The sequence below is a fragment of the Manduca sexta genome, chromosome 17 (assembly GCF_014839805.1).
Source record: "Manduca sexta isolate Smith_Timp_Sample1 chromosome 17, JHU_Msex_v1.0, whole genome shotgun sequence".
Classification (NCBI taxonomy): Eukaryota; Metazoa; Arthropoda; class Insecta; order Lepidoptera; family Sphingidae; genus Manduca; species Manduca sexta.
The window spans coordinates 3,478,894-3,505,787 of NC_051131.1; the positions used below are offsets into that span (position 1 = coordinate 3,478,894).

The window sequence follows — 26,894 nt, forward strand, 5'->3', positions numbered from 1 at the left end:
CGAGGGCGGAGCCGCGGGCAAAAGCTAGTTCTTAATATGCAAAGTCACAATTACGATAATTTTTTCGTAAATAAGAAGGCTTGTAAGTTGCAAGCTGCTCTAGAAGATACTGATTAGTTATATACAAGTTTCGGTAAAGACAACATTGTGTGTATGTGTACGAACCGAAGAAGCAAAAACTAGTTACCAAGTACACTTTGTTAAAATGGCGGACATAATTGAAAACTTTCCTTTTGAAATCCGAGATTTTGAGTCAAAAGAATCGGAAATAGTGGAAAAATCATTTAATGGTATGATTTAAATAATTTTTGTAATATAACCACGTCATATTTGGATTACTATACTAATATCTAAAATATTTTCAAGGGTTTATGAATAAATTCGTTCGCATTGGCCCCAAGGGCTATTCCGCGCCTAAGTTGTACTTGAAATATGCAGCCAGTATCTACAACATGCCTTTGCGGCCCAGGGACACTGTCGTGGCGACATATCAGCGATCAGGTTTACTATTTTATTATTATATATTTTACAAACTTTCTCGTAGTTCAATCTATGTAATACACAACTCAACAATGTCTAGGCAACAAGGGAAAGATAATAGAAGTGTAATTTAATATTCAGTTTATTTTTTCAATTTAATTTAATTAATTTTGCAATTTAATAAAAGACTAGTTAGTGAAAAATAAAAAAAAATTACACAAAACTAATAGTGCAGGAACCAAAAAAAAAAAATCATATTAATAAAAAATACTACAGCATAAATAAAAGTAAATTGAAAGTATATTCCTAATAACTTTTTAATTATGTATTAGACCTCCTAAAGCATTAGCGGCGATTGTAGCGCCGTCGTTCAGCGGCAATGGCGCGGCGTGGCATACTGAGAATGATGTTATCAATTGTCGCCTGTGGAATAAGGGTCCATGCTTTGGAAACACGTGAAAAAAGCTCTTCTTCCGTGTTCAACTTTTAGGGAAAATGACTGAAAGTTCTTCTCCCGAGCAAATCCCACGCATGCTTAATGGGTTTAAGATCAGCGGTATGAGCAGGTTACTACAATAGGGTGATATTGTACTCGCGGAACAAATTCATCCTCAGCCTTGCGGTGTGTGCACGTGCATGAACATAAAATTTTGACGAGTTGCTGTCTATGAGTGATGACCATAAGGTGCACAATCTCGTCACGGTATTTACACATTTATATTACCTCGTATACAAACGAGATCTGTTCTGCCACCTAGTCGAATTTCAGCCCACATCATTATCGTTCCGCCTTGGTAAGAATTAACTTCCTAAAGATTTTGCAGTGACGATTGACTTCATGTAACTTTTCTCTGGTAGTTTGGTCACTGATAACCATTTCGTGCTGGGACTGGAGTCTTCCTACCAACTGGCGAGTTATAATCTGGGACTACCTCCCTGCCTTATTTTGCAGAAAAAGATCTTGTCTCCTGTAGCCGGCATAATCGGCAAATTAAGCTTGGTTGCGTGTTAATAGCCTCTGCGGTTGCGTGTTGACTGCGCCCAGCTTCCAACATACCCACAGTCCTAAACATCTCTTCCCGTGTAAAATGACGACGTGACATAACGCTCAAGAGTCACAAAAATTATAAGGCAGTAGAGAAATTCGTTTTTCACAAGAACAAAAAAATAAAAATAATGATCTCTTAACTTTGTACGTAAGAAAATCTCGTACTCTGCGACTTAGTTCAGTTTTCCTTCCATATTTCGAAAAGGGTTTCTTTTAGATTATATTTTTTTAAGTTTCAAATATTTAATGTAATTTCAACTTACATTTTTAAATTTTAATGGCCAGTACTTTTTTAAAGAGGGTTCAAAAATAAGTCGATATATTTAGCTTGTTCCCTAAACTTGGTTGAGTAGTGGAGTTTTGGTTTAATGAGGAATCCATTTTTTTAATGAGTAAAATGACGACGACATTCTCAATGCAGCGGAAACATTTTTCGTTCTCAGTGTTTGTTTAATTTTTGGAAATTTTTACATTATGAATTATAGGTACTACAATGACGCAAGAATTAGTGTGGCTGATAGCAAAGGATTTTGATTACGAAACGGCCAAGTCAACCGTTCTTATACAGAGATATCAGTTTGTGGAGTAAGTTATGAAATTTTTTAGTTCACTCCAGATTTTAACTCGAAGTCCATAACAAGCTAGTAAGTAAGGAGCAAAGTAACTGATTATGTAGGAAAAAATAAGGGCTCTATTTCCATAGGCCCAATACAACGTAATTAGCTAATGATGTTAATGCTTTTTTTTATCTTCATCGTCATCAGAATATGAAGCACCAGAATCTAATGGCAGATAACATACAATATAATTAGGCTTTATAAATATACAAGTTAGGTAGGTAGCGTAATAATATCTAGAGTTCTAAACAGACGACACGATTACTAAAATCTAAATATTATTGTGTCTTATAAAATTTTATAATGTTATGTAAGCAATAGTAAATTATCTGGTTAAAGGTAAAGTATAAATGTATTTTCTTTCTTTTCAGAATGCCAATGTTCATGGACATTAAAGCAATAGAAGCGATTGGAAAACAATATACCGGTGAAAAAGCTGAAGAAATTTCAAAATTTTGTTCTACGTTTCAAATGTTACCTGTTGAAATTCTAGCCAAAACACCCGACCCACGCTTCATCAAAACACATTTGCCTCTGTCATTTCTGCCTCCCTCCCTCCTAGATACTACGAAAGTGGTGTATGTGGCTCGAGACCCAAGAGACGTCGCTGTGTCGTCATACCATCACTCGAAATTATTTGTGCAAATGGGGTACAATTCAGATTTTAAGCATTTCTGGAGCTTGTTCACTGGTGGTTTATGTAAGTAACATATGCAATCAATATTGCATTTCGTAATTTTCAGCTTGTTTAGTTCTATGAAAAACAAAGATTCAAACTTGCTTAATGTTTTTCAGTTACTTTCACCCCCTACTTTGAACATGTTAAAGAGGCTTGGGAAAAGAGACACCATCCGAATTTATTGTTTTTATTTTATGAAGATCTAAGAAAGGTAAACATTCACAAGATTTAAACAAGTTGTGAATACTTATAAGAACTTTATAAAAATGAATATAATATTATCTCCAGGATCTTCCTGCAAATATACGTCGCATAGCAAAATTCCTTGGCAAAGAGCCATCAGAGGAACAAATTCTAGGTCTTTGTGATCATATGAAGATAGACAACTTCAAAAACAATAAGGCAGTTAACTTAGAAGATATGCGAGTTTTGGGGTTACTTTCAGAAGGAGAGCAATTCATTAGGCGAGGTTAGTAGTTTTTAAATTCAGGAAGGCCAAACACTTCCTTTCCCTAATCGGTACCTATTCTTTCTTTCCAAAAGTATCGCAACGAAGGTTTTTTTGGTGTTGTATGCGTTCATGGATAGTAGGAAAAACTTAATAAAAGATGTTAGTAAACATTTAGAGTGTGTAAGGGCAGTCTTAATACTATAATGCATAAATCCATGCTTTTCCTGCGTTTCAGTCGCCTTATAATACTAGTAGCAGCGCGCTTGGGCTGTGAACATGAACAAGATTCCAAGGTTTGCGATGGAAAAATATTCTCTTTAAGTGGCACCTTCGGAGAAATACGCATGATTTTATCAGATATTTTTATAGCCTTATTTTTGACACATCAATCAAATTATAGATAACGATTTCATTATCGTAATATTTTTATTGTAATGCAAATGTTACTTTTATCAGGTAAATCGGGCGGTTGGCGCGATTATTTCGATGAGGAAATGACCAAACAAGCAGAGAGTTGGATAATCGAGAACCTGCGAAACACCGACCTGCGGTTCCCCAGCATGCAGGACATACAGATCTAATACATTATCTTACCCGGACTGCTGTATAATATAAACGAATAAAATTAAAGTACAATGTGATTCTAAGATAAAGTTTTCTTATGTAAGCTCTTTTATTTTATGTAAATTAATGCCGAATAATAACTGCCTGGCTGACCGTGCTGCGGTACGACATCGCCCTGAAGTATCGGGTCGGAATCCTGAGTCAGGCAAAGTGAGATTGGATTTTTCTCTCAAGTACCAACTTGAAGTCTGGATTTATCTGTCTAGGCTAGTCTCCTATCCACCCATCACGCGACAGAACACACGCGGCCAAAAGTGGATTCTCTAATTACCTCTGCCACATTAAATACGACAATTATACGGCAAGGCTACATAAAATCTAAGTCTGAGTTAATAAATCAAATAAACAAGGGAGGAACTTATATTCGATTTATTCCCTATTGATGTATTGACAGACTTTTCCAACCATCGCGAATTCAAAAATCTAATTGTCTTTATTGTTTGTGTGTCGTAAGTCCTAAACTGAGAGCATTTTCTCACGTTGCAGTTGCTGGGTACCCCTCATTGGTAAAGTGTAGCAATCATTTAGATACTTATTTCAAATGTATATTTTTGATACGATTGTATAATATTATGTTCTGCTATCCGTGCGAAGCCGGGATGGATCGTAAGTATATATTAAATTGCCAAAACCTGTTAGAAAATGCAAAGATTTTAATGATTATACAAATATATTATTTCGACTATTGCATAATAAATGTTATTATACTGAAATCATTAATGATGTTAAATGTATTATGTATTTAATTTTACTCTTAAATCTTAAAAAAAATGTGCCATTATGGCTGTACTGATAATTATAAATGTGTATCATCATAATTCCACCTGTGTACCACTAAAATACTATAGTTTTTTGTTTAAAACAAAACCAATATATTTAGAATTCCTGAAGCTTTATCGAAGTACGATTACTTAAAAATATGTAAAGCATCGATATGCTTTACATATTTTTATTTTCCTTTTTCGTATATAAGTAAAACAGTAGCTAAATTTCCTAAAGGTCAACTTTTGTTGTTAATAATGACAGCATAGAACATTGAATGCAAACCTTCAGTTGTTAACGTGGTTAACGTGTCATTATTTATAAAAAAAAATGACCCGAAACGTATCATCCAGGACCAGTTTCATCTATCCGAGTGCCCCTTTTTAGTGACTTTTTTATAACCCCAACTTAGTATTGTTTTGTTTTTATCGGGACTCGGCAAAGTGGCTTCACTGCACCTGATGTTAAGAGAAGTGAAGCTCAAAGAAAGATGCACATAGAATGTTTAGCATATTACTCGCGTGCCCGAATTATTTTGTCACGTGCCACCACTGGCACTCGTGCTACTGGTTCGCTATCCCTGGCATAGGAGTGAGTATGTTGTGAGTTAGTTCTTTTAGTAACACAACACGATCGTTTGAATAGAACAAACCGAGCTGCTAACGAGTTGGTAACAACCGTACGATGCTGTTTTAGTGTTTGCGTTTTGTTAAGTTTTCTAGATATAATATCATATGTTTATATGCAATAAGCCACTGTTATTTACTTGCATTACTTATTGTGTAATAGTAACTTATCTTAATCGTGTGTCAAAATTATATCTACACGAGGTAGTGTTGTTAAAATTTACAACTAAATTTATTTAATAAATGTTAGTTTTCTTAAACATTAGCTATTTTTATTTATTTATTTATTTGACTCGCCAACAATTGTTTAAACCAATATAAGTTGAAAATGGAAACAATCGATATAACTCTAAGTGCAATATATAGGCTACAATTTAGGCCAGCTAATTATAGTAATAGAATTAAATAAATTACAATTATGAAAGAATCAGCTTTTCTTTTGTATTAACTAATGGAAGCTCAGAGTATTGTTTTTTTTCTTAATTTTATTTGTTTATGTTGTAGGTTTAGTTGTTGTTCTTGCTGAAACACGCAAACAAGTAATTTATAGGACTGAGTATACATTAAACAACTCTATGGGCGCTATAGGATTCCTTCAAGAGCTCACACCCCTACTCCCAGATTATTGACATTTTTTACCTTTAATTAAGGATAATATTACGAGTATGCTTCAACTATAGATGGACGATGCTTAATATGTATGTATCAGAAATATCGTATAACTCCTGATCTGTATTATTGCAATACAAAACTAAAATATAATGGGAGATCAAATTTTCGTAGCTCATATAGAAATAAATTCGCGCACATTCTACACAATAGGTGGCAGGCAATACGTGTTTTATGTATTACTAACTTTTGCGTGCGGCTCTGCTAGCGGCAAACATATTTTTCGGAATAAAAGTTCCGCTTTATATTTTTTCATCGGGATACAATGAAGCCTATAATTTAAGTTAGACGTCAATATTTCGATGGACACTGCATTCAATTCCATTCAGTCATTTTTCGAGACGCGTGTACAAACACACAGAGAGGAAAACAAAAATTGTAAAAACTTTGTTTGGGCGTCTGTTGCTCTAAAAATGACCCGAATATTAGTTTTCCTTCAATGTCTATAATGTACAGACATCGGTATGTTACAATTTTAGATTTTAGGTTACTGATAACTACATTACAATACTATTATGGATTCCAAGTTTTGGTAGAGAAGTAAATAATATTTCTAATATGAATACGTCCGATAAACTTGACAGGGTGCCCAATAAAGAAGCTGATAAGATTAGAATGACATAAACTAATAATTGCATAATATGATGAAGCTATCTAGTCCATTGAAATGTTACATTTTTTAGGCCTTACCTTGCGTTTTTAGAGGACGCAATTTTATTTTTTAGAAGTGTAGGGGGGGTCAGTGTTAAGCTAAAACCAAGTTTGTGGTGTCGCCACCCTTGTCCCACGGCCGCCATCTTGGTTTGAAATGGTTTTTACGATGTATCTCTTAAACTATTTATCTGACAAAAAATTATAAACATTTTGGTTGCAAATTAAATTCTCTCCAACTTTGGTCTAGTAACTGTTGTCGTAGAACTATAAATAAAAAAGTTATAAGCGAAAATGTTAAGAAATTCAATGTTAAGCAATGTCCATTGCAACGTCATCAGAACGTGTGTTTATAAGGTTCATAATACGTACAACACAAACCCGCGGTTGTCGGCTTGTACGCGAATTACTTGGATCCTGAATCGCTTTGGGACAGATTGTTTTGAAATTAAATTAAATTAAATAAAACAAATTGCTTAACATTTTTGCTTATAACTTTTTTATTTATAGTTCTACGACAAAAGTTACTGGACCAAAGTTGTAGAGAATTTAATTTGCAACAAAAAATGTTTATAATTTTTTTTTGTTAGATAAATAGTTTAAGAGATACATCGTAAAACCATTTCAACCCAAGATGGCGGCCGTGGGACAAGGGTGGCGACCCCACAAACTTGGCTGTAGCTTTACACTGACCCCCCCTACACTTCTAAAAAATAAAATTGCGTCCTCTAAAAAACGCAACCCCAAATGTAACTTTTCAATGGACTAATCCTATTTGAACGAAATTCACTGCGTCATTCTAAAAACATTATATTATTTTGAGTATTTATTGTGAACCCCCGTAGTTGCAATTATAATTTTTGTTATCAAAATAATGTAGATGTCGGCTGATAGCGTATAATAAAAATAGTTATCAAATTATTAATATACAAAGTGACATTTTCGATAATATATTTTTCGTAGATAAGATGGCTTGCAACCTGCGCTCTAAAAGATACTGATTATTTATATACAAGTATCAGTGAAGTCACCATTGTGTGTATGTGTACGAACCGAGGAAGTAACAACTAGTTACTACGTAAGCATTGTTAAGATGGCGGGCAAAATTGAAAACTTTCCTTTTGAAATCCGAGATTTCGATTCAAAAGAATCGGAAGAAATGGCAAAATCATTTAATGGTATGATTTAAATTATTTTTCTTATGCAACCACGTCACATTCGGGTTATTATAAGTACTAATATCTTTAATATTTTCAAGGGTTTATGAGTAAATTCATTCGTATTGGCCCCAAGGGCTATAGCGCGCCAAAGGAGTATGAGAAATATGCAGCCAGTATCTACAACATGCCTTTGCGGCCCAGGGACACTGTCGTGGCGACATATCAGCGATCAGGTTTACTATTTTATTTTTATTAATTTGGCAAACTTTTCTCGCAGTCCTTTTCATTTTTTTTGTTAGTTGTAATATTGACGATGATGTTGAGGACATTCTCAATGTAACGGAAACATTTTTCGTTCTTAATGTTTGTTTAATTTTGGTCATTTTCTAGGTTCATATTACTTTGCAGTCACTATACTATTACTGAGTTTACGTTTTATTGGTACTAATTCACTTTAGGTATTTATATCGCCCTTTTAAAAATAATTAAAGTAGGACCGACATGGTTTGACTTAGTGTTATTTCTTATGATATCCGCAAAAATAAGTAGATGACATAAATAAATATTACACATTATGATCTTTAGGTACTACAATGACGCAAGAATTAGTGTGGCTGATAGCTAAAGATTTTGACTTCGAAACGGCCAAGTCAACCCTGCTTACACAGAGATATCAGTTTGTGGAGTAAGTTATGAAATATTAGTTCATATTTGAGGAGTCATTCCAGAATTTAAAACAAAATCCATACCAAGTTAGTGACTCCTTAGTAAGCAACAAAGCAACGGATTATGTTAGGCTAAATGGGGGTCTATTTCCATAGATCCAAAATAATTTAGTCAGCTATGTATGTTTTGCCATCTTTGATCTTTATCGTCATCAGATATGAAATGAATTGAAAGCACCAAAAACGAATGGCAAGTAATATACAATATAATCAGGCATTATAAACAAATTGGGGGATAGTGTAAAAATACCTAAAGTTCTAAGCAGCCGACATGATTTCTAAGAGCAAGAATTTTAAAAATGACTTGATCTCACATAAAGATCAAAATTTTATTGTCTTATAAAATTTAATAAACATTACGTCCACTTGCAAGGCTGACAGAGGACTTGATAAAGATCGCAGGCACGCACTGGATGCAGGCCGCTTTCAGGTCCGTCTGGAAATCTTTAGGGGAGGCTCATCTTCAGCAGTGGAAATTATGTGACTGATGATGATGTAATGAATAAATTATCTAATTAAAGATAAAGTATACATTTATTTCCTTTCTTTTCAGAATGCCAATGTTCATAGACGATGAAGCAAAAAAAGTAGTCGAAAAACAATTTACTGGTGAAAAAGCTGAGGAAATGTTTAAAATTTTTGAGATGTTACCTGTTGAAATTCTAGCCAAAACACCCGACCCCCGCTTCATCAAAACACATGTGCCTTTATCATTATTGCCTCCCAATCTCCTGGATACTACGAAAGTGGTGTACGTGGCTCGGGACCCAAGAGACGTCGCTGTGTCTTCATACCATCACGCGAAATTATTTGTGCCAATAGGATTATATTCAGATTTTAAGCAATTCTGGAACATGTTCATTAATGGTTTATGTAAGTAATGCATAATACAATCAAACTTGCGTTTCATAATTTCCTGCTTGTTTCGTCATTTAAGTTCTATGAAAAACAAAGATTCAAAATTAGTTATTTATTTTCAGTTACTTTCACTCCCTATTTTGAACATATTAAAGAAGCTTGGGAAAAGAGACACCATCCGAATTTGCTGTTCCTGTTTTATGAAGATCTTAAAAAGGTAAACATTCACAAGATTTATAAAAAGATTTAAATAGGGAGTGCTTACAAGATAAAAATAAATATCATATTTATCTTCAGGATCTTCCCTCAAATATACGTCGCATAGCAAAATTCCTCGGCAAAGAGCCATCAGAGGAACAAATTCTGGGTCTTTGTGATCATATGAAGATAGACAATTTCAAAAACAATAAGGCAGTTAACTTCGAAGATATGCGAGTCTGCGGGCTTCTTGCAGAAGGGGAGCGGTTCATTAGACAAGGTTAGTACATTTAAGTTCTGAGGCCCCATCGATATATACGTACTACGTACTAAATCTGGCGTTATGTACTACACTCATTGTATTCGACTCAACTTTACTGTAATCCGTAAACCTGACTTTAGGTATGATTTCAACATTGAAAGCGTGTCGTAATGTTCGCTTTAGTGACGCTCTTAATATAAGAACTCAAGTCTAAATGTAAACCTGGATGTAAAAAAAAATAGTCAAATAAGTAAATTTATTTGTTGTTCAAGTGAATAAATAGGTATTAACAGTAACGTTTTGGTTGCCATTTCAGTTCAGATTTTGAACAAATATAATGTCTATAGATAATACGTTAATTGGAGGCCCGTACACTTCGTTACCTGTTCTTTCTTTCCAAAAGCAGCGCAGCATCTTAATTGTATGCGTTCATGGGCATTAGGTTGCAGCTTAACATCAAATTTTAAATCATTTAGATTGTGTAAAGGACCGGTAATGTACTATAATGCATGAATCCATATTCTTGCTTTCTGTCAGTCACCTTAACACATTAGTGGTAGCGCACTTGGGCAGTGAACATGAATATGATTGATAGGGTTTGCGATAGAATTATATTCTGTTTAAAGTGATACCTTCTGTGATAAACGCATTATTTTATCAGATATGTTTATAGACTTATTTTGATACATCAATCAAATTATAGATAACGCTTTCATTATGGAATATTTTTATTTGTAATGCAAATGTTACTTTTATCAGGTAAATCGGGCGGTTGGCGTGATTATTTCGACGAGGAAATGACCAAACAAGCAGAGAGTTGGATAATCGAGAACCTGCGAGACACCGACCTGCGGTTCCCCAGCATGCAGGACATACAGATCTAATACATTATCTTACCCGAACTGCTGTATAATATAAACGAATAAAATTAAAGTACAATGTGATTCTAAGATAAAGTTTTCTTTTCTAAGCTCTTTTATTTTATGTAAATTAATGACGAATAATAACTGCCTGGCTGACCGTGCTGCGGAACGACATCGCCCTGAGGTACCGGGTTGAAATCCTGGGTGAGGCAAAGTGAGATTGGATTTTTCTCTCAAGTACCAGCTCGAAGTCTGGATCCACCTATCACGCGACGGAACACACGCGGCTAAAAGTGGATTCTCTAATTACCTCTGCCTATCCTTTCGGAGATAAAGTTGTGACATGTTTGTTTTGTTTTGCACTGCATTCGTGATTTGACGTTAAATTTCATAATGATCGATAATTAGACCTAGTGGGCTAACATCCTTCAAACACGAACAGAATACTACTTGCATATTGACTAAAATAAACATTACGGTCACATCTAACTAGCCAGGCTCGACTGTACATGACAGACTAACCACCTATAAAACTCTTCCCCGACTTGGCCACTGCTCCGGAGGCAACAAACCTAAAATGACTGCTTGCTATTGTGTTACGTGCAATGAGTTATAATTTCTTCTTCTCTTTCTAATCTCTATATTTTGCCTTTTCTGAATATATTAATAGGCCTATATTAGAGTCTAGATTCATAAGGTAAGTTGTCGTTAGGACACAAATAAGTTTTATTTTTCCAGTTTTACCTTTACATATGAATACATAAAATATGTTGATTTTTTTAATGGAACAGTAGACAATTTCATTTTATTTAAGTTGATGGTTCTGTGTATAATGGGCTTGCAACGCGAACAGTTTTCAACAAAGATGTAGAGTATATTTTAGAGTTAGAGCTTGTAATTTATAGAACCTTTTAACGATGAAAACGTTACAAGGTTTGTTGGTCTTTACAAACTTTGGCACACGAAAAGTTTCGGAGGAAAAATATGTATTTCACATTAAATATTACAAGTATACAACAAGGCTAAATAAAATATAAGTCTGAGTTAATAAATCAAATAAATATAAAAACAAGGGAGGAACTTTTAATCGCTTGATTCCCTATTGATGAATTCACAGACTTTTCCAACCATCGCAAATTCAAAAATCCAATTGTCTCTGTTGTTTGTGTCTCCTAAGTCCTAAACTGAGAGCATTTTCACACGTTGCAGTTGCTGGGTACCCCTTATTGGTTAAGTGTAGCAATCATTTAGAGTTCATACGTACCGCGTATTGCGGCTATAATGTGCCGTGTATTGTATATCGGTATTCGGTTACCTATAGTCAAGCAAAGATAGTCGAGTTTTTTTTTCTCTGTCTTTGGCATAGTCGAGTTTTTAATTCGACAGAATTATTTTAGCAGTTGAAGTGTTGCCAGAATAACAAATTTTTTTATGGATTTCCGGAAAATGTCGATTTTTCAATATTGGTATTTTAGTTTATTGTCAATTATAATAAGTATTCATGTCATACAACCAGCGTGGTGCCGCGCAATATTATTATCAGCCAGTAATAATGCGCATTTGCATTCGTGAGAATGAACTGATTCTACGATATACAAAAACGATATTTGTAAATTTGAATCGCAAGTAAATTATTGTCGCAAGTATATTAAATTATTATGGAAGTATTCATGTAATTCGAGGTCGCTTTCTTTTCAATAATAGGTATTATATAATCCAAAGAAAATTTCGTACAACACTTTCGTTTTATCAACAGGATTTGTTCTGTTAGCGATAGTTCAGCGCTAAAAATTGCCTGTAACACGTTTTGTCTGTTTAATGTTGTCAAACTACTCCGTCAAAATAAAAACTCGGGTAATCGGGACATGTGAAAGGCGCCTATTTACAATCTTCTGGCTAATCACATAATATTTTGAATAATATGCTGAGAAAGATGTCTTGATACCACGAATTTGTCGTTGATTACAAAAGTAAACCACGTGAAAGTTCATGATGGTAACGGACACCTTAGCAGATGCCACCAACCAGGAAAGCAGAACGTGTGAAAAAGCACATGTTAAATGTTTACGTAATTTAATTGATAAACTCAGCCGATATAAAATGTATCCCTACATTACTAGAAAAATTATATATAAGTATACTGCCGATTTGAATATAAGGAATAATGTAAGGAGGAGAGTGTTCCGATATTACTTAATAAGGGGATCCTATATGAAAGACAACAGTAAGCTGTATCTTTACTTTGGTTTTCCATCAGACCTGAGACTCGGGTATTAACTACCTTAATTGATTAGTGCTCCCAACGAATCGCCGGGCTTCATCGCTTGTAGTGGTGGATATGAAGGCGGGTCAATTAGTACTCTCTACCTCGACCAAGGCTTTAGTCTTTCCCTACTTGCTGTTTATGCTCCAGACAAATATTATGTCTTTAGCGTGGCTCTACCACTTTGAAAAATTTAATAATATTTTCGTACATATTATAAAATTATTTTCCAACGTTATCGTAAATCATCATAATTCTCGCTGTGTTCCTGTCTTAACAGAAAAACGAGTAAGTACCTATAACGTCTACAAATTTTTGAGTCATATATGAAAATAGCACACACAAAGACTGAACCTTGCGGTGACCAGCCTGTCAGTCTTTGTAATTATGGGTTTATCGTGAAAAAGTCAAAACTCAGTTATGGTCAATAAAAGATTTAAATATAGCTAGTTTATATAATAAAATATGATAGGGATCCTATAGAACGGCTACCCGCGTCGTTAAATCAATTTCGCAGAGTAATGAACAGTAAGTGCAGGCAATATTAGTTGGTATTAAAAAAATATATACTACTACAATAAGGAAATAAGGTAACTAAGTAATTGTAAGATGTAACCTTGACAGTTAAATACCCCAAGTTACAATAACCACGTTACTAACTGCATGTTCATAAATAGACGCAACATTTGATGGTGATACAATCACTCGTATTAATACGATTGAGTAGTTTCCATTCTACTGCACAGTTTTACGCAGTTGCAGTTAAAATCTTACTTCCAGGTAAATATTCTTATTGTAATCTAGTTTCTGTTACTTCACATTATTATATACTAATGAAATATAAAATACTGAGTAGATTTCATATTAATACAAAATGATGACTCTAAAACTACTAAGTAAATAGTCATTAAAATAATTATAATATAAATATGTAGTATGGGATATTACCTATTAATTCATTAATATTCAATGCAATGCAATAGGTTGGGTATTAAGTACGGATAGAAAATACCAATTGAATACCTACGTCGACCATGTTGTGAATTGTTATATTATGAATTAAAGTTAACGAAAAAGACATATCATAATATTTTCTATAAATCTAGCGAAACAATGTCTAACAATAAATTATTTTAAGTACATCTCTATATAAGCTAATCTGTTATATATTTTTCTTTGGGTGAATAGTAATCATCAGCTTTCTTCCGCGCTCTAATTATACAAAGAAAATAAAAAAAATATTACAATAGCTATTTCTGTTTACTTTTTAATTACATAAAGAGCAATGAGCAGTGATTCAACAAATGTTCAATCATCAAAGACAACTTGCAATCAAAACACATAATAAAATAGGTTTTATCGTGAACATAAATTACATAAGACAGACAGATGAACAAACAGTATTATCTATCATAACTAGTTTAGCTGCATAACTGACACATTAAACAGTTAGCAAACTATTTATTATTGATGTTTTATTCTGTTGACCCTATCTCGTTGCATACACTTTGTAACTATTTACCAGCACGGTTTGCATTGACTTCCCGCACACCGGTTTACAACGTCGCTCGGAGCGCGCGCACTTTCACTCGTGCGTTTGTTTGTGAAATTTAATTAATTTATTTTAATATGTTTTAGTAAGAAATGGATAGACAAAATAATAACTTTCCTTTGGAAATCAAGGATGTGGATCATGAGCTGGCAAAGAAAATGATGAAACTGTTTACAGGTAAGTTATGTACTTGATTTATTTCTCACCATTTATAAGGAAATTTAAAGCAATATGAACCTTTAACATCCATTGTTAAGGGATACTGTATGGTGCTATTATTAAATAGATAGCTATTAATCTAAAAAACTGAATCTTGTATTTAGAAACTTATTTATTTACTTATATAATGGAGGGTGGGTACTTACTAATCAGAATATTACTTTTAAAACGCGTACATTGACGTTGTGTCCTTTATTTTAGTAGTAGTAAGTACATTTTTTACCTTATAGGGCCTACCTTGTATAACTGTATATTACAAACTAATTATGGATATAACGTTTATCCTTACAACAAACAAGTGCATCGGGCAGTATCTTTCTTGATTTGATTCAGTTCAAGTATGTACTACATGCAAACACATGATAAAATACTGACAATATACGATTAGACTTATTAAAATACAATGTATTTAACTAGGTAACTAGGTAGTTAGGTACGTGCTGTTGTTTACCATTCTAACAAAGAAAATTTACATTAAAAAGTATTTCTACTGTCTTGTATAAGAGATTTATTTAATAATTGCGTTTGTATCTAAATCATAACAAAACCAACTACAAATGTTCCATGGTATCGAGAGGCTTTAGTCCCATCACATCACATTCGGAGCAAATGCCTTCCTATTTGTGGATCATAATTTTAGTCTTGGTGACGGGAATCGAACCCATAACCCTCCCGACGTATTTTGCTTCATATAAAATTCTTGTCGATTATTACCGCAATATGCTACGCAGAGAATTTTGTCTTGCGACTTAACAATTTTAAAATACATTCATAATCATTTTAGAGGAAGTGGCTGCATTTGGTTTTTTTTATTGTAAAAAGTTAGCCGATTTTTTTGTTTTTGGAAATTTCGGTTTCTTTTCCTATTTTACCATCAATAATGTATTGCCTCCCTATTATCTGATATGTTAGTGTTAGTGGTGGACCTCAGGGTAGCTGAACTTTAATTGATTTATTTTTCACTTTCAATTGGGGCCACCCAATTCGCAAATTTAGGCCATCAAATATGACGAATTTCCAATGCTGACGCATTCAACAGTGGTTAATGATAACATCGGAACAGCGAGTATACAAATCTAAAGCGGGTGACAGAGTAGGTACCCGTACTTGTGACTCGACGATCTTTTTCGTCTGTGTGTCACCTTACCACACAGGCGAAAAGAACACGAACTTTACAATCCCTTAACAAGTTTGTCGGCAATTTAACCGATATGAGTTTTGCTCAAATAGGTGAAAGTCATAACATAACTGAATTTTAGCAAAATTTTCTTTTTACCTTTTTTTCTTCTAAATTTGATTATAAGTCATGGATGTAATAAGACTAATCTCATGTCTCAGGATGGTGAGCGCAGTGGAATATCACACAATACTTTGTAATTTAATGATAGAAGGTAAACATTACCTTTGATATTTACCTGCGTAGGTTGGTATTCAGCTGTACTTAGCCTTAAAAGTATATTATACGTTTACGTTTATGCTTATAAACAAGTTCGTATAGTATTGGTGAATTTTGTTATTTAGATAAGTATAATATGTAGCTGATAAATATACTGTTACAAATTTTATCCATATCTCGGAACCTAAAACAATAATTTTGTTCTCTCCATTTTTCTGGGCACTAGGGTTATTGACATTTAAAGTGATAATGAAATGGAACAGCGATTATGAGAGACAAACTAAATTCTGCTATCGCTGTATTTGCAGCTAGATTTTAAATAAGGACGAGAAGAGCAAATAAACATTTTCTTTATAGTTAAAACAAAAGCGGTGTACGTACCTATGTACCTGCCTACCATGTGGTAGCTAAGAATGATACCCAAAATACCATTTTAATACAGTAAAGCTGTTATAGATGTTTATAATTAACTGGTTTGAGTATTATCACCCTTTCTTTTTTATCCCCAAATAACGAATTTCGGCCTTGCGAAAAACTTTACCAGCGTTCAATAGCCAGAGAATGGAACTCTACTTATTTTTTAAAGCGGAAATATCAACAAGGTTTCTTGAAACCAGGAAATTAGTTCTCCAGCACGTCTGCACAGGCCATATAACAATTATATTACAACTATCAAGGTCTTCTACGAAACTATCAATTCAACACATAATGCAACTCCAACATGAAAAAATAATGTTGAATAACTACGTTTTAGTAAAGAGTTCTGCACTAGGTAGGCCTTGTACAACATATAAGTGGCGGCAGCAACTGAAGACTTCATAAATATTTTATAAAATTGTTGATTAATACATTATACATTACGAAGTAGAGCATTTCATATCTAATAAGTACTTATGAAGTGTTTTGTTTCAGGTGAACATACTGGCTTCGTCCGCGTCGGGCCAAGCGGATACTTCTTGCCAAACAAATACAAACTGGAAGCCAGCAGAATTTATAACATGTCCCTGAGACCTGATGACGTTTTCGTGGCTAGCTATCCACGCTCAGGTGCTGCATATTTAATCGTAGATATTATAATTAATATATATTGTTAAATTCAATAGTGCATGGTCAGTAAGCGGTGATGGCCTAGATGGGAGTGGAACGGTCTGCTGAAACGAAGGTCCGTAGGTTCGAAACCCAAACGAACGCACATCTGACTTTTCTAAAGTTATGTGCATATTCTTTGTGAATTATCACTCGTTCTAATAGCGAAGGAAAACGTCGTCGCGAAACCTGTATACCTTAGATGTTTTCCATAAAAAAATTGAAGGTGTGTCAACCTGCATTAGGCCAACGACTTACACCTAAAGATTCTTAATAGTAAAGGAAGTCCATGTCCAATAACGGGACAGTATATAATATAGGGCTGGTATTATTATTATTAAGTTTTTAATGCTTACGTTTCTTCTCATATAGAAGGGTATTAATTAACTCAAGCTGAACCCAAGTACTTACATTAAACTAGGGAGTCACTATTAAGGAAATTACGAGTCAAATGGTATGTATTCCGTGTTACAGCTTTTTGAATGAGCTATGGAGATAGGTTTATCTGTAGAGTTTTAAGGCTGAAATTAACAGTTTTAGGGATAACATCGGTGCTAAAGATTACAACTGAAATTGTTTGAACATAATTGAGCTGGAATTGAGTTTTATCTTTACTGGGAGTATGGCGTAGTTTGTTATGTTTTTTGCATGCGTGGTGATCAAACTGTGTTTTAGGTACTACTATATCAATAAGAAATACCTACCGTTTTATTGTGTTTTATTATTATTAGGGTCAGTAATTAATTTCTTATTTAGAAAAGCATTTTTTTCATAGGTACAACGTGGACGCAAGAATTAGTTTGGATGATAGCAAATGATTTGGATTATAAAAAATCTTACACGATTCCACTGACAGAAAGATATCCATTTTTAGAGTAAGTTTATTACCATTATAAATTGTAAGTATAGAAAAGGTAAACACCTTCTTAATGAATTTAATTCTTAATTAATATCCGCTTCACAGATTTTCAGTTTTCGTACATCCAGTAATGATGGAAAGATTTAGAGCAGAGAACAGTGATAGCGAACGCAAATTAGAACTTCTCAAACAAGTTACCGAAGCAGGAACAAAACAATTGGCTGAAACACCTTCGCCCCGATTTGTCAAAACCCACCTGCCACTCTCTTTATTACCACCGGATTTACTCGATACAGCTAAAGTGGTTTACGTAGCACGAGATCCCAGAGACATAGTGGTTTCATTTTACCATCTCAACAGACTTATAAGGACGCAAGGTTATGTCGGCGACTTTAAAACATATTGGTATTACTTCGTAAATGATTTGCGTAAGTAGTTAATTGTGTTAGTATTTACCTACATTGTCTTGTATAAAAATATAATAATTCATAGCAATTATTCTATAATTTAATAATATGCAAAATTCTACTTGAGTTCTGACCTGTTTATTCGTTTTACAGATCATTGGACGCCATATTTTGCACATTTGAAAGAAGCGTGGGCTAAAAGGCACCATCCTAACTTGCTATTCCTGTTCTACGAAGAACTTTCCAAAGTAAGATTGTATTTACCGATGACTTAGGTTGAATACAGAATCGAAGCATCATAATTCACCTGAAGGCTTCGATCGCTCCCAAAGGGAAAAATATTTCCCTTTAATACAAAAGTATTATTTAACATTTCATTCTTGAGCAACTTATTCAGATTCATTAACAGTTTTTTATTGATAAGTTTATACGTCTTGGAATGAAAGTGAAGGTACCTATTTATTATTGGATAACACCCTTGTAGTTTATTCGGTACTTTCGTTTTAGTTTACAATATGTGTTTCTGAGGTTAAAGTTTTCTTCTGTTCTTTCAACCAGAATTTACCAGCGGCCGTGCGTCGTGTTGCTGAATTCTTCAACAAGCAGTACACGGAGGAGGAACTAGCTCAGCTGTGTGATCATCTCAGTATCGAAAGTTTTAAGAACAACAAGTCTGTCAACTACGACGTCATGAAAGAACTTGGCATTCTAATACCTGGTGAACAATCTTTCATAAGGAAAGGTACTTGTGTAAAACTATCAATAATAAAATAATTTTGGCATTATCCTGTAAATTTGGACCTTCTTCGAGCGTCTTGACTCCAAGTTATGCACGAGTTGTAATATTTTAACTGCTGAGAGCCATTATGTTGATGACCATGAGTTTCTATTGCTATTGGAATCGGTAGATGTATATACACATCTGACGAACGCGCTGCATGCGATCAATTATTATAATTGAGGTGAAACTTTATTTACAACAGATTGGCTCGTATAATGTACACTTGCTGATTGCATGCATGTTTAGTTTGGTCTTTTAATTCACTTGCCGTAGTTTTGTTCGAAGATATCGATAGATAAGACTATTTAGTTTGAGTTGATGTGTATAAAGCATCTTAATTTTGAATTTGTTTAGCTACCTTCGTGGCCAACTGTACTTACAGCGTACTAATAGTATAATATTATGAATAGTATGAATAATAATAATTATTCAATCAATTTTATTCCTGTGCAAGATATTATAACTGCGTCAACAGGGTTATTTTGCAATAATTTAGACAAATTATTAATTTTTGATAGGTTTATTTAATTTGCTTTACAGGTAAAGCTGGAGGTTGGCGTGATTACTTTGACGAAGAAATGACGAAGCAAGCGGAGCTTTGGATCGCAGACAATCTACGTGACACAGACATGCGTTTTCCACATTTAGAAAATCAATAGTTGAAATAAAAAAGAAAAAAACAAAAAAATGGTGATAAACATTTATTCCAATAATATGCTCTATATTTTAATATTTCTTTGTAACACCATATTTTTAGTTTACATCGATACAATGTGAACTTTTATAAGAACTAGAGAATAAGTAAACAATTAAATCTTAAATTTGCGTTTGAATCACTCCGGCGGAGCTCATCACGACTTTACAATTTCTGCATAAATAAAACAATACGTCAGTCCTTCCTCACTTTTTATTTAAATAATAATACGGTTATACAAAGAAAATAAATTAAAAGCCAGATTTGATCAATCATTCGTTGGTAATATAAAATTCTAAAACAGACTTATAATAATGGATAATAAAGGTTCGCGCGAGTTCGGGAGGCGAGCGTGCCGTTAGTCGGGCTCGCCGCCGCGACGCCGAAAACGGACGCCCCGCGCCTCCCCGCTCCACAAAAGCGACTCTATCATATAAAACTGGGATCTCTCCCGCACCTAACGACTCGTCGACTCGTCGCCGCGAGCGACTTTAAAACTATCGTACAATTACAGAAAATCACAAAATTCAAGCGGAAATACTAGGAATCGGAATCCGTGTGGACGCGACGCATTCACGCGATCACGTCTGGCAGCAAAGCGTTGTCGGGCGCGGGCGGGCTCGGCGGCGACTTCACCGGCGACTCCGCGCCGCCGTTGGCCAGACCCTTCACCGCCTGCTCCTTCTTCGGCGACTCCGCCGCCTTCTTCGGCACGGACTTCATAACGGCATTCTTAGCCCCCGGTGCGGTCTGCAAATCAAGTCCCAAATAAAAAACCTGTCAGCATATATTTATATAGTTAATCAGTAGTTCATACAAATAAATCGCTTTGTCTCACCTTAGTTAAGGCAGTCCTTGGAGGTGCGGTTTTGGCCGTAATGCGTTTATTTGCGAGATCCTTGCTTTGTTTATCAAGAGGAGCAGTGGCTCGGGGTGCAGGCTTAGCAGCGGCAGTCCTAAAAGGAAATTATGACCATTAAATAATTATACCATAAATTGAATTATCGATATTCTTGATTTACCGTTCGATTAGCTCATATTTGTTTGGTTTGACCAGCATTTTTTATGAAGGTGGTGGATGATGATTGATGGAATGAATATTTTACTCACTATAGAGTAAAATATTCATTCATCAATAACGTCATAGAATAAATAATATCACTGGAGATTTGAACTTACTTGGGAGGCGCGGCGGCGGGAGCGCGCGGGGCGGGGCGCGCGGCGGCAGGGCGCGGCGCCGGCTTGGCGGCTGGCTTAACGTCCTTAGCGTCGCCGTTGGTCAATGGCTTGTCCGCGGGCTTCGGCTTCGGCTTAGCGGGAGCAGGCTTGGCGGCGGCGGGAGCAACGCGCGCGGGCGCTGGCCGGGGAACCGGTGCCGCCTTGGGCGCGGGCTTGGGGGCCGCGGGTCGCGGTGCCGCCGTTGATTTAGGGGCGGCGCGCGCGGCAGCGGGAGCTTCGCGAACGGCCGGCTTTGTGATCGGCGATCCAGGTTTAGCATTACTGGTACGACTCGCTGCAGCTGCAGCTGGCGTCGTCGGTTTCGAGGCAGTTGTCGTAGTCTTCGTGGCGGAGATCACCTGTTTCGTGGCCGACGTCGTTCGGCTGACAGGTGTCGCAGCTTTGGTCGCCGGTGTCGCTGGTTTAGAAGCGGGCGTGGTAGTCTTGGAGGTCGCAGTGGCAGCTTTTGTCGCCGGTGTCGAAGTTTTTGAAGCGGTGGTTGGAGTTTTCGTAGTTGTCGGGCGAGACGGGACGGTCGCAGGTTTTCCGGTTTCAGGTTTTTTGGCTGCTGCAGTAGGTGTCCGAGGTGTAGTGGACGCTTTCGGTGCGACTTTCGTCGTTCGCGAATCAGATTTTGCAGTCGGTGTAGTGGGAGACTTCTTTGCTGGTGCGGATGTTTTAGATTTAGCGGCCACCACAGCGCCAGCGACGGCTACTCCGGCGGCGGCGACTGCTGCGGCCGCGAGCGCTGGGGCGGCGGGGTCGGCGGCCAACGGTGCCTCGCTGACGGCTGGCGGCGCGGGCTCCACGGCAGGAGTTGGCGGTGGAGTGGTCGCAGCGGGCGGTTGCACTGTCTCGTCGAGATGAATTTCGCTTGTGACAGGTACACATATTTCCTGTGCATGCGATTCCGGAATGCCAATATCTATATCAGTAACAAGCTCTGACCGCGAAAGGTGGCCATGATCAATAGACTCGTCAGGCACCACGTCCGGAGCGGGAGCGCTTGAAGTCTCCGGCACGGGAGAATGCACTACAAAGGAGGGTTCAACTTGATCAGTTTGTGAAATAAATTCATTCATTAGAGTTGTAACTTGCGGAGATGGTTGTTCCAGCGTAAGTTGGTCTATCGGTTCCGTCAGTTCAACAGGAATGAGAGATTTTGCCGGTGCGGAAGCCTCTTCGACAGATTCTTTAGGCAAAATTATAGGTTCCGTCGAAACTGGGAAAGACTCGATAGTGGACACCGGCTCCGCGGATAAGGAAGCTTCGGCCGGCACTGGGGATTCAGCCGGAATAGGTGACTTAGCAGGAGCGGGACACTCGACCGGGGTTGGGGACTCTACAGGGACAGGACATTCGACCGGAACAGGCGACTTGGACGGGACTGGAGACTCCACTGGAAGTGGCGATTCGGTCGGGACAAGAGACTCTTGTGAAATGGGCGATTTGGCCGGAATGGGAGACTCTCTAGGAATGGGTGACATAGCCGGAACGGGAGATTCTGTCGGCACTGGAGATTCGGTCACGATCATAGTTTCGGCTAAAAGACTATTGTCAACAGCAAACGTAGACTCGTCTCGGATCTCACACTCAATTGGAGTAGGTGATACCGTCGGGGCAGGTGATTCCGCGGGAACCGGCGATTCAGGAGGAATTGGTGATTCTCTTGGCAGAGGTACTTCAGCAGGCAAAGGCGATTTATTTCGTAGTTCCATGGATATCTCCTCTGCAACGATGTCATCAAGAGCCTCTTGAACCTCATGCATTGTGGAAGACATTTCAGTAATATTTGTTTCTTCATGCACCAATGTGGGTTCTGAAACCTCTGCAGGCAATACTTCAGGTGAACATAACTCGATTTGCGCTTCGTGTTCTTCCGGAACAGGTGATTCTGCGGGAATCAATGTTTCACTCGGCGATAAACTTTCTGTTATTGGCACCTCGGGTAATGGTTGGGATTGCGTCACATTTGTACCGTCTCTTAATACATTATCTTCAGAAATGTGATCCATGGTACTAATTGGTGCTTCATTCATTTCAAACTCTGTTTGAATAGGCAAGGGAGATTGTGATTGTAAAGACTCACCCTCTACTTCATTAAAGTCACTAGGCAGTGGCGATTTTGAAATTGAAATTTCTTCAGGATGGATAGCTTCTTCAGGCATAGACAACGGATGAGATGTTATGTCTTCCATAGGTAATGGTGAAACACCAGCAGCAGGCACCTCATTTGATTGAAGAGCATGGTCTTCAGGCAATGGTGACTCTGTAGGCATTGGAGACTGGCTTGGAGTAGATTCTTTTAAAACCAAAGATTCTTCTTGTGCCAATGATTCAGATTGGATAATCTCTTGTGATTCACAGATCTCCTCAGACATAAACTGCTCATCAAGATATGTATTTTCACTGGAAATTGTATTTATTAGCACTTCTGGTACATCAGCAGCCAATTTTTTTTCTGATCTTCCAAACATCTCTTCAACTTCATCAATCACTTCATTCGGTATATCAATGTGCTGGTGAACATCAACTTCAATGTTATCTTGTATATCTTGTTTCACTTCAGATGAAATTATATCTTGAGATTGTTCTGCCTGTTGATTATCGGAAGGAATCTCTAATGGTGATTCAATTTGACTATCTTGGTTATCAACTGTAAAAGCAACATCATTAGATTCATCACTGGGAACAGATTGGACACGCTCTGCTCCTAACTGCTCATGTATTTCTTCCGTAACTTGACCCTGTAGATCTTCTGTGCAAGATTCAATTTTGAACTCCATATCTTCCTGTGACAATTCATCTTGTGGTGTGATGACTCTTGTGTCTTTCTCACTTTCTGAAGGATCCTGATTATCATCATTAGTAAATCCAAGTTACAGAACTCTTTCCGTCAGGTATTTCAGGAATTTGTTCAAACAATAATTTATGAGATTCAGGAGTATCCGTTTGCAAAACTGTTTCCTGAGTAATATTACTGTTTTCAAATTCCATATTAGATAAGGACTGAATATTGTCTGAACTAGTAATATTGTAGTCCACAAAATTATCCTCTTGTCCAAGATTGCACAAATTATTTGAAAAAGCGTCTGTCTTATCATTTAAAATCATAATGTCATTGTTGGGCTCAAGCATATTTGTTTCTGTATCATACAAGACTCTATTTTGAACAGGATTAAGATTTTCTTTATCAATATCTTTCACATTTTCACATACTCCATTTTGTTGAATGTCCTCATCATCACTGTCAGGTAACGGCTGGACAGCATTAAGATCAACATGTGATTCATTTTTGGAAAGTCTTTCACATGTGTCATCATCTTTCTCCTGATAAAAGCTCATGCTCATTGGGTCCCTCTCCTTATTTTTCAGTCTTTCAAATAATTCATCATTACCCTCATCATCAAAAGGATTTGTTTCAGTGTGTGTTTGGAATACCTGCGAATCATAAATAGGCATATTATATAAAACATTAGTCATTCATGGACTAGAAAAAGTTTATTTCATTATTCCAAAATTCCAAAAAAAAGCAAATTGTCCACAAACCTGAATGTTACAGAAATCTGTTGTGTCTTTCTGTATTCTTTCAAAGTCTTGTATAAGTGCCGTTTCCTTGACTTTGTCAGGTTCAATGCCCACATTGAATCCAAAGCCCAAACTGTCCATGGTGCACCTCTCATCGTTACCATTGAATGGCTCCTTTACAGCTTCATCAACTGATACATTCTGAAAAAACAATATTACCTAATTAGTTATGGTTTTTGAGGTTATTAAAGAACATTTATTTTATACCATAAACTAGTGATGCAACAAGTTGTCACTTCAGGTAGCGAAATCGAATTTTAAAAAAATAATATACTAGATTGGAAAGTAAAAGTAGCATAATGTATGAGCGCCTACTTAGAGATAAGTAAAAATCATACACAATCAGAATTTCATTTTTAAATATTTATAAAATTGTGTATTTAAAAAAAATATTTTATTTAATTTTCAAATTGAACAATTTCTTTTTAAATTTTTGCAATTTATTTAGTGGCAGATTATTTTTCTTCACTAGTTAACTCCATATTGACTGATGTTAAGAATATTTTTTGTCAGGCTACAGTGGAACATTTTATAAAGCAAGCTAAGATTAGTTAATCTTGCAAACATTACCAAAGTGTATTATTTGTCAATGTTCGAACTATTCAAAATATAATATTTGGCTAATTTGACACTTACAATAAATCAATACACTTGCACTTTGAATAAATACGAACATAAATTTGAAAATATCTGAAATTTATCAAAAAGAACACCCTAGACCATATCTGACAAAAATGTAGGTAAAACAAGTATTTGGTAATTATGTACACAAATATACAGATTTATTGTATATTTATTATAACATTAAAATTGATATATTTGCATCTCATCAAACTTACATGATGGCCATTAAGTTGATCACAGTTGTCTAAATCTAGTAGTTCTGCTGGCCTGATATCGGCTTCTGTTTCAAACTGTGCTACATCAGGGAGCTCTATGTCGTCCATGGGAAGCGGCTTGCGCGGAGACTCGGCCAGCAGCACGTCAGCACCAGCAACAGAGCCCGGCACGAACACTGGTGCCTCGGGATTTAACGGTGAACTATTCATGTCTACAGAGCTGCTTTCCCAAGCCGACTGTAATATAATTATTTGTTTTTGCATCACAATATTAATTGCAAAAAAAAAGCGGCGATAGTCTAGTTGGGTGTGGAATGGTCTGCCAAGACCATCAAGGTTCAAATCCCAAGGGTACACACCTCTGACTTTTCTTAAAATCATGTGTGTATTCTTTGTGAATTATTGTTCGCTTTAATGGTGAAGGAAAACACTGTAAGGAAACCTGCACATCTGAGAAATTATAGGAATTTCAGGGGTGTGGAAGTCTACCAATCCGCACTAGGTCACTGTGGTGGACTAATGCCTAATCCCTCTCAGTAATAGAGGAGTCCCGTGCCCAGCAGTGGGACAGTATATAATACAGGGCTATATTATATTATATATTAATTGCAAAGTCTCTGAACATGTTTTTCACTTCAATCAGTGTTATATTTATAGATGTCATTAATTAGTTACTAGGTATGAATTTATGGAGATATTACAGGATTTCAAAATATTTATTTATTCTTCCTTAAGGAAGGTTATTTCCATGTTTTACCGACTTATAATAGCTAGTATGAATTTTATTTGATTACCTATATTGAGATGTTAGTATAATAATTGGGACACCCAGTAGTTGTTAAATTATAACTAGCTCCAATATTGTGAAACAATATTAATAAACTTAAATGCGAAACATTCTAAGGTGATGCAGCATGCATGAAAAAAAAGTAACATGTTCAATTGCACAGAAGGATTTTAAAAATTATTTTAAAAACAGCTAATTAAGATTCCATAGAAATCAACATTTTTAGCTCTTGAAAATTGTTAATATGTTATATAGGAAAGTTAGTTAAACATAATCATAATTTCCATGGTATTAGCACATAAATGGGCCCAAATTTTAAGTTTCTGAAATAATTATCTACATATGTATTATGGTATTGCATAGAGGCAATATATTTGACAACATTTCATGTATTATTTTACATGTTTTTATGGGTTTTTATTTGTTTTTGAATGGTATTCTTGTAAATTTATTTATCGTTTTAAATATTCAATGCAGACACAATTGCATTTACGTAAATACACGAGATATGACCGTTTGGAATTCTGACTCA

The 26,894-nt window shown here is 35.9% G+C and overlaps 4 protein-coding genes across 4 annotated transcripts in view; 3 read left to right on the plus strand and 1 right to left on the minus strand.

Annotated features, from left to right (window-relative positions):
* Positions 1 to 78: 78 nt before the first annotated feature.
* On the plus strand, positions 79 to 5,547 carry LOC115442374 (luciferin sulfotransferase). Its single transcript, XM_030167398.2, has 7 exons — positions 79 to 290; positions 367 to 501; positions 2,014 to 2,113; positions 2,517 to 2,845; positions 2,941 to 3,035; positions 3,113 to 3,293; positions 3,732 to 5,547. The coding sequence occupies exons 1-7, from the start codon at positions 206 to 208 to the stop codon at positions 3,854 to 3,856; spliced, it is 1,050 nt and encodes a 349-aa protein (XP_030023258.2). The 5' UTR covers positions 79 to 205; the 3' UTR covers positions 3,857 to 5,547.
* Positions 5,548 to 7,558: 2,011 nt separating this feature from the next.
* LOC115442376 (luciferin sulfotransferase-like) lies at positions 7,559 to 10,774 on the plus strand. Its single transcript, XM_030167400.2, has 7 exons — positions 7,559 to 7,785; positions 7,866 to 8,000; positions 8,353 to 8,452; positions 9,046 to 9,365; positions 9,473 to 9,567; positions 9,648 to 9,828; positions 10,570 to 10,774. The coding sequence occupies exons 1-7, from the start codon at positions 7,701 to 7,703 to the stop codon at positions 10,692 to 10,694; spliced, it is 1,041 nt and encodes a 346-aa protein (XP_030023260.1). The 5' UTR covers positions 7,559 to 7,700; the 3' UTR covers positions 10,695 to 10,774.
* Positions 10,775 to 13,631: 2,857 nt separating this feature from the next.
* LOC115442331 (sulfotransferase family cytosolic 1B member 1) lies at positions 13,632 to 20,057 on the plus strand. Its single transcript, XM_030167335.2, has 8 exons — positions 13,632 to 13,716; positions 14,575 to 14,665; positions 17,016 to 17,150; positions 17,965 to 18,064; positions 18,154 to 18,476; positions 18,609 to 18,703; positions 19,014 to 19,197; positions 19,777 to 20,057. Exons 2-8 carry the CDS (start codon positions 14,581 to 14,583, stop codon positions 19,893 to 19,895), a joined length of 1,041 nt encoding a protein of 346 aa, XP_030023195.2. The 5' UTR covers positions 13,632 to 13,716; positions 14,575 to 14,580; the 3' UTR covers positions 19,896 to 20,057.
* A 68-nt stretch (positions 20,058 to 20,125) lies between these two features.
* LOC115442330 (titin) overlaps positions 20,126 to 26,894 on the minus strand; it is an 82,991-nt gene continuing 76,222 nt past the window's right edge. Inside the window, 6 exon segments of the mRNA XM_030167334.2 lie at positions 20,126 to 20,680; positions 20,769 to 20,886; positions 21,110 to 24,027; positions 24,029 to 24,589; positions 24,698 to 24,877; positions 25,576 to 25,812. Of these exon segments, the coding sequence (XP_030023194.2) occupies positions 20,504 to 20,680; positions 20,769 to 20,886; positions 21,110 to 24,027; positions 24,029 to 24,589; positions 24,698 to 24,877; positions 25,576 to 25,812 (4,191 nt within the window). The 3' untranslated portion in view covers positions 20,126 to 20,503.